Genomic DNA, 11,641 nt, shown 5'->3' with positions numbered 1-11,641 from the left:
ACTCAACGCGCGTTGTGCTCTTTTTCTCCTTCGACCAAGGTTGTTTTTCCCACAGGGTTTTATTACTTGGCAAGGTTTTTAACGAGGCAAATTAGAAGCGCACCTCCAAGACAATACTACTGACATGATATATCCAAGGGGGAGTGTTGTAGTAAATAGGTAAAATGTCTATATCATGGAGTATGCACTTAAGAAGTGGAGAATGTGTGGTTTGTATGGAATGCACATTGAGAGGTAGAGAAATTGTGTAGCAAATATACTAATGTATGTAGGGCAAATTTACACTACTTTGTAACCCTATATAAACCCCCTCAATATGAGAAGAAGACTCACCAATTCACTCTTCAGTTTCTCTGAAACAGTTGGTTTATTTTTCTATTCGACATGTTCCTCAGGTCACTCTCTTAAGAGCACACATGGTTTTGGTTACCACGAGGACAAATGGTTCTATGATGACCATACCAAACAATTGTCCTGTACATCAAGTTTTAGCCTTTTCTTTTTCTTTTGGCATGCCAAACCCAAAAACCCAAGCCCAGAGCCCCAGATGAGCCTCACATTTCCTCCACCCTCTTTATAAACACCACCAAACCACAATTTTTTCTTGGTTTCATTGTCTTTCTAGTTATAATTCTCTTTGTCTTCTCCAGTTTTCATTTGTGTTCTCACATTTCTCCTCTCAACAAGTCACCATGGCTCAGGTGCTGTTCTTCTTTTCAAGCCAAGTTTAACACAACATGTTTATATACATATGTTCTCTTTGATTCAATCAGTTTAGTTTCGTTTTCACAGTATCATCAAGTCTATCTGTAACCCTTCTTTGATTTTTGGCATAGCAGAAGGTGGTGTTGAAGGTCTTGACCATGACTGATGATAAAACAAAGCAGAAAGCCATTGAAGCTGCCGCAGATATCTTTGGTATGAGCCATGAATCATCATCAATCGGTTTCATAGTAATATCTGAGTGATTCTCATTGTTAATTTTAATTCTGGAACTTTTTTGGTGAACAGGGATTGATTCGATCGCGGCAGATCTGAAGGACCAGAAGCTCACAGTGGTGGGAATGATGGACACAGTTGCAGTGGTGAAGAAGCTGAAGAAGGTGGGTAAAGTCGACATAATATCTGTTGGTCCAGCCAAGGAAGAGAAGAAAGAAGAAAAGAAAGATGAGAAAAAAGACGAAAAGAAAGAGGGCGAGAAAAAAGAAGAAAAGAAGGAAGACAAAAAATAAACACCTGTTCGTCGATCAACATCCTGTAATGGTACACCAACTTCCTGTAGTGATAGACTCGTTCATGTGAAACTAGTCTGCTTCCGGGTGAAGCTGTTGTAATTTACATGCGTTAATGCAATGTAAAATTTACTTTTCGGGAATGTAAGGGTTTGATAATTTTGTTTTCTTGGCGATGTAGAATGTAAATAAGAAGCTTTCCAGATTCAGAAATGGTATGAGACTATGAGATGAGATTATTATGCAAAATTAAATTGCTGATTGACGATATTTTGGCTTTATTTGTAATATAAGAAAATTGGCAAGGAATATGTCGGCATCACGTTTGTGTCGCCTACTGAGATAAAACAGACGAGCATTGCATGCATTCACATGAAAATCGAATTTAGATTTGAGAATTTGAGACGATTTATTCTATTTTATTTTAGATTTATGGAGGCTGAGAAAGGTTGGTTGGAATTAAGCGTGGAATTATTAGATTCTGCTGGAAATGACGACTCTGCTGAGTCATTTCCCATGCCTCTTTGATCTGGGCTACTTGTGTTTGAAATTTGATGCTGATTGCCGTCTCGAAGAGTATGACTGGCTGATAATCAAACCGTAAAACGCAACCCAAGTTTGATTACTCCACTAACTTGAGATCCATTGGATCCTCGGTTTAAAAAAATAAAGTCGGGTATTACAAATTTATAGATTATGAATCCATAATTGTCACCGCGAATGAACAATTCCCAAAAAATAATTAAATTCTAGCCGAGGATCCACGATGTTAAGCTAAATACTAGGTGTTGTTACATTCAAGTAGTTGACAAAGGACATGTAATCTTGTTTCTACTAGCCCTTAACGGCCTGCAGCATTTCTATTGAACTAGATTTTAAGGAGAGTGTACAAACAGAATTGATCAATAAATATTTAGCTTGAATTGAATTGAATTGTCCTGTTAGGCTATGATGCTTTATGCTTATTAACCTGTAATAACTACAAAAACAGGCCAGTCATGGCCAATGCAAGAGATTCTTGCTTTGCACTTAAATATCAACTACACGACTACAATGGTGACCAAAAAGTGTTGTTTCTACATAATGGTGATGATAAGTGCCGAGAATAAGAATATGTTTTATGTCTGAGAAAGCAACATAAACCAATTTACTCTTGGTGTGTGATGCAAAGTGACAATGAAAACACTTTCATCTACAACTTAAAGAATGATGATGGCAATTAACAATATAGAACCAAAACAAGCAGATAGAGCCATAGAGGGCATTATCAATATAAAATGTGATCGTTTGTGCACCTGAAACTTTGTAAAATGTGAGCAAAAGCACAACATTACTGGCATTTCAGACTCTTTTTGCTCATTTATAAGCAATAACACAAGACATGAGGTTACGTTTACCAAACTCTATATAACCCAAGCAAGAAGAAACCCTTCATCTTCAGAAGCCTGAATGAAATGAGAAGGTGGGAGGTTGGTGAGGGGGTGAATTTGACCATCTTCAAATGGACATAACTACCCAATATAGAAAAAATCGAAGTAAAGCAGTGGGTTCTAAATTTTACCTCCAACTAAACTCTCTGCGTTATGATCCCAAAATGTGAATCAATTCATCATAAAATAACTCACATACCATAAAATAACTCACATACTATAACATTGCAGCCCACATTCGCATTTCCATATTATACAAAAACGACAGTAACATACATCCCTTTTGCATTTTGGGTCACCTGTTTGATAAAGGCATAAAGACTTCATACCAGAAATTGCTATGCAACTAACAAGTACCATACAAGGAAATTACAAAACTATGGTTAAGCCTACCTCTTTTTGTCCCCAATCTGTATATTTTTCATCTCCCATAACACACCCATCTATTTCACCATGCATGTAAAGTGAAAATAAGATCAGGTGGAGGAAGTAATGCCAATCTACAAACTGCTCATAACTAGAGCTGAAATTTCAAGGCTACAAGCAATAGATTATGTACAAATAATGAAAATGATGAAAGGTTACCACTGCATCGTTCCAAATTCCAAAACAATACATCAAAAAGACAATGAAGCAAGATAACTTTTGCAATGTCTCAAAATTGAAAGCCACTGGAGCCCCAGGAAACAGAAATGCAAGAAAGACAGCACTATACTCTATTTGCATCTCTTCAATACTTTCCACTTATGCATATGTGCACCGATAAATACGTCTCTTTGCATACATATGTATGTATTCATGTATGTTGGAGTGATTATACTTCAAGTGTGATAAAAAATAGATTCAAAGCAGAAAGAGAGGTAAGTGTGGTGGTGGGATGTAGAAAGAGAGAGTAAAAAAGAAAAAGGTAAGGGGGAGGGAGAAAGAGTGAGTCATGACTCGTGAGGTTGTTGCTACTTTTGGCAAACAAAAACAAGACAATCACAGCTTTAATGCACAATCTAATGAGGAAAACATGGACAAACTGCATTTTATATATGTCAATCAGTTCGCAGGAAAAACTGCATTTTATATATGTCAATCAGTTCGCAGGAAAATGGAAGCCAAAGATAAGTTGTGCGTACTTCACTTTTTTCCTTCCATGATTACTGAAACAAGCTGTTGTACATGGTGTCACTGGAGACAGCCAGGAGCTACATTATGTAAACTACGCTGGATCAAATTAATTTCATCTTATGAGATTGCCAGTAAATACTACACAAATCAAAGAATCTGCCACTTCAACATCTTCTATGCCTCTTGAGATTGGAAAGCAAGTGGGCATACTGTCCCTTCTCTACCATCTGTCTTATTACTTCATGTGCTTCAGAAAGCTTTCCAGCATTTCGCAAGTAACTTACTAGTGTGCTGTATACAGTGAAATTTGGATTAACACCTCTGGATTCCATCTCTTTAAGCATGGAGCATGCTTCCTCAAATTTTCCTGCCATACAAAGCCCACGAATAACAGAATTGTATGTGAATACATTTGGAAGCTGACCATCAGTGACCATCACATCGAACAACTCTAGAGCCTTCTCAAGTTCCCCAGCCACAATATATCCAGTGATCATTACAGTATAACATACAACATCAGGCAAGCAGTCGTACTTTATCATCTCATCAAAAAAATACTTGCAGGCCTCCATGTTTCCAGCCCTGCTCAGTCCATCTATCAATGTTGTGAAGTGAAGAACCCTTGGCTCGAAACCTTCTTCCTTCATGTGATTCAAAAGATTAAGAGCTGCAAGTGGTTTGTCTCCCTTACCAAGTACATGAAGAAGAAGGTTGTAAGTATGAAAATCCGGTGAGAATCCACTCCTACCCATTTCATCAAGTAATCTGTGAAATTGATCCAACTTCCCCAATCTATACTTTGCACACATCATAATATTATATGTCAGAATATCCTGCAAGTAACCCTCTGCCAACATCTGTTGATAGAGCCACTCGATCAACTTGTACTGCTTCACTACAAGAAGGGAAAGTAGAATTGCATTATACGAGTGTTTAAATGGCCTAAAATTAAACGTCTTCGACTTTATGAACCTCTCCACCACTTTCCTAGCCAAGCCTGCCTGACCACAAGTACATATCAAAATATTAAACGTCCGCGCTGTAGTTGGATACCCTTTCTCAATCATCTCATCAAGTAGCCTCCACATTGCCTTAAACTCCTCACAGTTTGCAAATATCTTCATCATCAAATGGTACGCGTCCGCGGTGTGCTTGTAATTCTCCTGCTGACCAGACCACACGAAAAACTTAAACCCCAGCTTCGCACACTGCATTTTATTCCCATAACTCACTATCTTCAATATCTCAAACAACACTTCCCTCACAATAATCCCCGAAACCTTTATGTCCAGCTCATCCAGAGCTGCTTTCGCATCAAACCCGGGTTCATCCTGCTGTAAAATCTCAAGAATCCTAATAGTACAACTCCTCACATTCTCGAAAAAGCTCCGTCTCGCCGAGAATTGCTCCTGGGGATGGCTCTCATTCTCTAACAAACCATACTCCTTCAAAATTGGATCAAAATCTGAACTTTCCGATATGGGTTCCTCAATAGACCCATCCCCATTCTCCCCTCTATTCCCACCAAAACACCCATCGCTTAATTTTCTTGCTACCACTACACGACAAGAAAACCTGTGATAAACCCTCGGACCAAACAGAGATATATAGTTCATGGCTGGTACCCATTATCTCTGAAACTTAACACTACTTGAAAAACCCAATAAACCCAGAAACGAAATTCGAATTGAAATCAAATTTAGCTCTGAAAGCTTTGTGCTTTGGGATTGAGGGAGGCCCATTAAATTGGGGGAACCAAAGAGCTCATTGAGTGACCTATTTTCCCAAGTGGGTTAGAGAAAGCGGAGGAGGACTTACCTGGGTTTTTGTGGAATCTGAGAGTGATGGGCGTATTGGTGTGTTGAAGCTTGGATTAGGGTTTTTGAATCCCACCGGAGGTTTTAGTGAAAATGAAGGTGAAGGGAGAGAGGCGAGCCCTTGGGACTTTTGGAGCCGTGGAGTGACCCCTGGGATCGAGTGTTTGCAATTGTAGGTTCATGGGGTGGGGGAGCCAGTAGTTTTTCGCCACGACTACAGAAATTGGCCAATGACAGCGGGCCAGGTGTTAGTGGATTTGATATGCATAAAGAACACTGTTTTAAAGGTCACATTTGAATCTACAATATTCCGTTTTGAAGTTTCAACGAGAAGTATCGTAAAGAACTTGTTGCTATGAAATTTAGATGCTTGAAGAGCGATTGTTGCGAAAATTGATGTTTTACGCTATTTAAAATTTTATTGAGTTTTTTAAAAACAAATACAACTTATCACGTTCTTAAAAATGATGTTGCAGTCGAAAGTCAGAGACGATCTTTTTAGTGGATTGATGCGTGTAAAAACTTTGATTCAACTGTGTCGTCACATGTCGTAGTGAGTGTTGCAGTAACGGCAAATGCTCCCATGTCTGACAACGATGCATCTGCTTGAAGCCATGACAACGATGCATCTGCTTGAAGCCATGAACATGATATATACGACTAATTTTATTCAAAAAATTTCAAAATGAAATAAACTAATAAGATAATGTATGAAAGAGTTCGTTGTTAAGAGGGGGAGACTTACTGGAAGCCAGGATGAGAAGGAGAAAGAAGATGAGTCCAGTTGACTTCATGGTTTTCTCTCCTGTATTTCAATTGTACTTCTTTTTCAATTGCAGAGATGGTTTGAGGAGAAAGTTAATTACCCCAAACCCCAATTTATGCGTGCGAAAATGTATTATTGTGTAAGAAGTGTAACGAAACTATTCTCAATATGCAGAATTTATACAGCTTCTAATTATAAACTTATGTATTTCCATTCTAAAATGGAAAACAGTTAGGAATCAGAACTTGAAAAAGGAGAAGAGGTTGAATGAATCGGTAAGTTTCAACTAGGAGTAAAATTAATCCTCATATACTGATGCAAAATTTTGGTACTTTGAATTTATTAATAAGTTGTAGTACCAAAACTAAAAAAATTAAAAAATAAATAAAATAAAATAAAAAATCCAAACAACCTATATAAGGGAAGTGGGTCTTCTACGAGACTACGACTCAGAAAATAAAGTCTATATCAGCCCTATTAAGAGTAATGTTACGTGAACTAACATGGTAATACGCGATAATTAAATTATATGCTCATATGTGTTTGGTCTTCATTAGATATAAATTACATAGTGAATATTATAAGCTAGTTGAAACTCATTTATATTTCGGTCAATTTTCCACATATATATTAACATCTAACGACAGTTGAGAATAACTGAACAAAAAAATTTCTGAGCAGCCTAAGTAAACATGATTTATCACATGCATCTTATTTTATACGATAGCTGATATAATATAACACCTGATCTTTCAGATAATTTCATTAAATAATTGCACATTAACCTGTTCACCTAACATTATTATTTTGTTTTATGGTCTGGCCTAGCTGCTTAGCATTATTCCTATATCAATGTATTTGTCAATGCTTTATAAGAACCACGTACTTAACAAGCTTCATGTAACCGTATGTTTTAGAAAACTTCCTCTAGCTATTTCATTTCTCATTTAACCCTTTTTTTTTGTCTTTCAATCTCCTCCTCCACAGTACAATATTCTGTCGAGCTTTACTCGGTGACAATCGGTTGTCTTACCTCAAAAAACAAGACACTAACAAGTTATCCATCTTTCGAAACCTGACCACTATTCCTGCGCCAATCGTTTGACTAGAGAGATATCAATCAAAAATGGAGGTAGTGTTCACGCGTACCAAAGGCAATCCAGGCCAGGCAGCTTGTGGGGGAGTGTTTCGAGATGCCTCAGGAGTTTTTTTAGGGAGTTTTTGTCAGTCACTTGGTTGGAATTCTTCCTTCTATTATGAACTTTATGTTGTTATCTTGGCTATCAAAATTGCCTTTGCTAGAGGGTGGTTCCATATATGGTTGGAAAGTGATTTTGTTAGTGTGGTAGCTTGCTTCTCTTCTAGGTCCTTTTCTCCTCCATGGAACTTAAGAGTTCGTTGGGGCAATTGTCTCTCTAAAGAACACCAAATGAATTTTCGATGTAGTCATATTTTTAGAGAAGGTAATGTTGTAGCTGGCAAGATGGCAAACTTGGGAATCTCAAATGCAACTTTTACTTGGTATGATAATCCTCCTAGTGAGCTCCACAGGTTTCTACAAGCTGATTATTTGGGTTTTCCAAATTATGTTTTTCATAGTGGAAGTGTTGCCTTATTTTATGGATGGAAATAACATGAAAGATAAGAAGTGTCTCTTTCTTTTGTCTTTTAGTATTCTGTTTGTTTTGAAGCGGTTTTGGCCTAATCCTCCGCTTCTCAATGATTTTTGCATCTTCGATCTGTACTTTACGTTTTTGTATTTTTCTCTTTTGGCAAGATTTGGTCTAGCCCCCTTGCTATGTATCTTTTTTTACTTGATTTTTAATAAATTCGACTAAGGGCGCTGAGTTAGCTCTTACACCGCTTCGCTTTCTTAAAAAAAAAAAAAAAATGTTCACGCGTACCCTTACTTCAAAATGTGAGTAATCTGAGATAAATTTATTACTTTATTTGTCCAAGCAGCTGCCTGCACTTGAAAATCTAAGTCCAACTATTGCCAAGTAGCTTACTTAAATCCAAACTTCATTCTCAACTGAGAACGAAACCCTAATCATACACAGCAGAGAACGAATTGAAACACCGAACAACCCAAATTTCATTACATCAACTCGAGTCATACGTTACGTTCTTCCACTTCCGCACATATCAAACAACACAAAAAGTTACACTACAAACATTAAAATTACACACACAATCCTCGCCAGGAGTAAAACCTTGTCTAGTCAAATCACAACACACAAGCGTTTCAAATCTTACACAAAACAAACTCCCAGCAACTATAATATTTATTCACCATAGTCTTAGTAGTAGTCCTCCTTCAGTTGCCGGATACCTGTACCCTCCGGTGCTGATCTTCCTCCCCGGTAGCAGCAGAGCTAGAGAGACCTTGCCTACGTCGTTCTCCATCACTCTCATTAGTACCACCAAGCATCGAACCAACAGTATCCTTAATCTTGTCCACCACAAAATTGATCTCGATCATTCCCCTCGGTATGCCTCACCTCCGCCGATTCCGTCACCTTCCCCTTGGGCCTAGAACTAGCAAAGTACACTGTCTTCTCTTGCTTAACACCCGGCTTATGCTTGTGTAATGTCTCACTTATAACCTCCGAAAGCGCTTTGTCCTCCTCTCCGGGCCTCAGCTTCTCTGAAAAATAGTCCTTCACAGACACCCCTTTGTCCTGTCCGGCTTGATTAACAACCCCGGCACTAACAGTACTCCCACCTTGAACCTTGGACATCACAGAAGTCCCTGCCCCGGCAACCTTCTCATACACAGGTGTTAGCTTCTCCGCAACTGTAGAGGAAATCGTCTTGCCATGTTGATCCGCTGCTGTTGTCCCAGACTGCACGTTAGTGCGAGTTACATCTTCCCTGTCATGCACCTGATCTCTTGCCCCATATCCCAGCTTGGACGCAACAACATTCTTTGCGGATATCGCCTTGTCAGCAATGGCAGATCCGGCAGATGAAATCTTCTCAGTGTAGCTTCCGCCTTTGTGGACTGGCTTTTGATCAGTTGTGGTGTCATGGTCCGGTTTGATGGTTCCTCGGACTTGTGGAGTCTCTGCTGATCTGAATTGGTTAGTAGAGGGATCAAGTACTTTGTTCCGAGGTGATGAACCAGACTTCCCAGCACCAGTAACATAGCCTCTCGAGTAGTCATCATGATCAGGCTCGTTTCCGCCATACCCCAACTTGGAAGCAACTACATTCTTTGCCGAAATTGCTTTGTCGGAAATGGCTGAAGTGGCATATGAGATTTTTTCAGTGTAGCTGCTGCCCTGGTTCGATGGTTTATCAGGAGAGAATTGGTCATGGCTTCCGGTAGACGGGTTGTGTTTGGCACCATTTTTCAAGTATGGGTGATCATCACCGTGGAGGTTCATCTTATCGAAGGAATGAAGTATTGGTGTGACTCCAATTTCCTGACCACCTGACAAGGAATATGAACAAAAAGTAAGAACACATTACAAAATCAACTTGATCGAGTTTATACTTTATACATAAGATAAGATAGTTCATTAATTACCAGATTTGGTGGGATCAGTGACTTTGGTCTCGTAATTTGAAGGAGTGTAAGCTTGAGGATTGGCTTTAGGCGCATGAGGGTCTTCCTCAAGTCCTCTGGGTCTGTCCAAATTGACCCTGGACTGACCTAAATGCCCTCCCTGCCTGGATTTCTGCCTTGGGTAGACGTCCATTGTACTTCTGTGAGTTCCATGAGCAAGAGAAGAAACCGGGGTACTCTGTAGCACAGGAGTTCCTTCCCCTAATACATCAGTCTTCTCCAATTTGACCCTGGTCTGACCTAAAAGCCCTCTTTGCCCGGAGCCAAAAGTCTTACCTGGGTCAACATCCATGGTAAGAGTATTGTAATTTCCATGATGAGGAAGAGGAGAAACAGGGGTGTTGTGCGGCGCATGAGGATCTCCCCCAATTACATCAACCAATCCCTTTGGCTCTTCATGCTTAAGGGCAGGTCCAGTTGTTGGACCAGCCAGTTTTGTCCTTGCTCCTCCCAAAAGATCCTCATGCTCTGTTGTAGTTCGATTTTGCCCAGGCACAAAATCCCTCACCGGTCCACTAAATCCCACATTAGTCCTCTCTCTTGGCACTACAGGATCATATTCATGGTGTGTGTCTCCAAAATGAATGCCTCCTTGCACAGGAGCATCAGTCCTCCTAGTCGCTTCAGAGTTGCGCACCACACAACAATGACCAAAAAATCTTGAATTAACTAAAAACGTACTAAACTTGGTCGTGAAATGTTAAGTTCACTTTATAAGTTTGTATGCTTAATAAGCCTTAAAGACTTCAACAAATTCGATATGTTTGGTCACGCATTTCATTTATATCGCAAAAAGAAATCTATCGGAGGGAGTTGAAGCAACTTACTTGCACCATGGCCTGTATTTTCATGTAGCCCAGGCACATTAGATGTCTCCCTTGGAACTACAGGATCATATTCATCATGCCCCGCTCTAGTGTCTCCGAAATTCACCATAGGCACTTTCAAAATGTCTCCTTGCATAGGAGCATCAGTCCTCCCAACTGCCGAGTCATATACTACATAGTTCATCAACACTCAAAACCCTTAATCACACATTAATGGAGTCTACAAACTATACCAGATTCAAAGAAACTTACTCGGTGCACCATGAACTTCTGGGTCGTCTACCTCTTCGTCATCTTCCTCATCCAGATCATGATCATCAGGAGTATGATGGCCTTCGTGTTCATGGCCGTGATGGCTATGCCCTGTGATAGTCTCCTTTAACTTCCTCGCTTTCGCCTTCACCTTCTTCAAAACCGACTTCTTCTCATGGTGGTCTTCATCTTCACCTTCTGCAATAATAACACACATAAACACAGAAATATACACCAACATAGAAATTGCTAAGAGTTTGATCTTTACCGACAGGAGAATGTACTACATGAGTATCCATGATTCAAACTTTGTAAGATTTCTGGAACTCTCTTTTTTAACAAGCTAGAAAGAACTGTGTTTAACAACTGTGAGAAACCAAGGAGGGGAAGTGGAAGCTTTAAAAGGGATGGCCGGTGGCTGTGCCACCTCTGCATGAGTCGGGCTCTGTATGAACGACACGAGTAAGAAATAAACCAACCACGTCTCATTTTCTGCAGCCACGTAGTGGGACTGCCATGCACGTGGCCTAAAGGCGACGCGGAATGGTTTCTCCCGCAATGGATAATCACACAGTTGCCGTTACCGATTGCACAGTGTTAAGCGACGTACTGTTAGTATAATTGCAGTGA

General features: G+C 39.6%; 3 protein-coding genes across 3 annotated transcripts; 1 reads left to right on the top strand and 2 right to left on the bottom strand.

Annotated features, from left to right (window-relative positions):
* The first annotated feature begins 468 nt into the window (after positions 1–468).
* LOC112198062 (heavy metal-associated isoprenylated plant protein 39) lies at positions 469–1,445 on the top strand. The gene is made up of 3 exons (XM_024339082.2): positions 469–701; positions 840–918; positions 1,012–1,445. Exons 1-3 carry the CDS (start codon positions 693–695, stop codon positions 1,230–1,232), a joined length of 309 nt encoding a protein of 102 aa, XP_024194850.1. The 5' UTR covers positions 469–692; the 3' UTR covers positions 1,233–1,445.
* Positions 1,446–3,667: 2,222 nt separating this feature from the next.
* On the bottom strand, positions 3,668–5,740 carry LOC112177668 (pentatricopeptide repeat-containing protein At3g60050). Its single transcript, XM_024315959.2, has one exon. The coding sequence runs from the start codon at positions 5,392–5,394 to the stop codon at positions 3,943–3,945; it is 1,452 nt and encodes a 483-aa protein (XP_024171727.1). The 5' UTR covers positions 5,395–5,740; the 3' UTR covers positions 3,668–3,942.
* A 2,730-nt stretch (positions 5,741–8,470) lies between these two features.
* On the bottom strand, positions 8,471–11,365 carry LOC112172139 (low-temperature-induced 65 kDa protein). Its single transcript, XM_024309348.2, has 5 exons — positions 11,280–11,365; positions 11,012–11,209; positions 10,760–10,930; positions 9,894–10,553; positions 8,471–9,797 (listed from the first exon to the last, which is right to left on the bottom strand). The coding sequence occupies exons 1-5, from the start codon at positions 11,308–11,310 to the stop codon at positions 8,809–8,811; spliced, it is 2,049 nt and encodes a 682-aa protein (XP_024165116.1). The 5' UTR covers positions 11,311–11,365; the 3' UTR covers positions 8,471–8,808.
* Positions 11,366–11,641: the final 276 nt, after the last annotated feature.

The sequence above is a fragment of the Rosa chinensis genome, chromosome 1 (assembly GCF_002994745.2).
Source record: "Rosa chinensis cultivar Old Blush chromosome 1, RchiOBHm-V2, whole genome shotgun sequence".
NCBI lineage: Eukaryota > Viridiplantae > Streptophyta > Magnoliopsida > Rosales > Rosaceae > Rosa > Rosa chinensis.
The sequence above is the reverse complement of the archived record's forward strand: the minus strand, read 5'-3'. Positions and strand labels throughout refer to the sequence as shown.

What these genes read in the sequence shown, in the direction of transcription:
- LOC112198062 (XM_024339082.2), top strand. An exon ending in AGCTGCCGCAGATATCTTTG is followed by an intron (nt 919 to 1,011) that starts GTATGAGCCATG and finishes TTTGGTGAACAG; the next exon opens with GGATTGATTCGATCGCGGCA.
- LOC112177668 (XM_024315959.2), bottom strand. Translation starts at nt 5,394, where the DNA reads ATGAACTATATATCTCTGTTTGGTCCGAGGGTTTATCACAGGTTTTCT.
- LOC112172139 (XM_024309348.2), bottom strand. Translation starts at nt 11,310, where the DNA reads ATGGATACTCATGTAGTACATTCTCCTGTCG. An exon ending in AAATACAGGCCATGGTGCAA is followed by an intron (nt 10,554 to 10,759) that starts GTAAGTTGCTTC and finishes GCAACTCTGAAG; the next exon opens with CGACTAGGAGGACTGATGCT. An exon ending in CACTGATCCCACCAAATCTG is followed by an intron (nt 9,798 to 9,893) that starts GTAATTAATGAA and finishes ATTCCTTGTCAG; the next exon opens with GTGGTCAGGAAATTGGAGTC.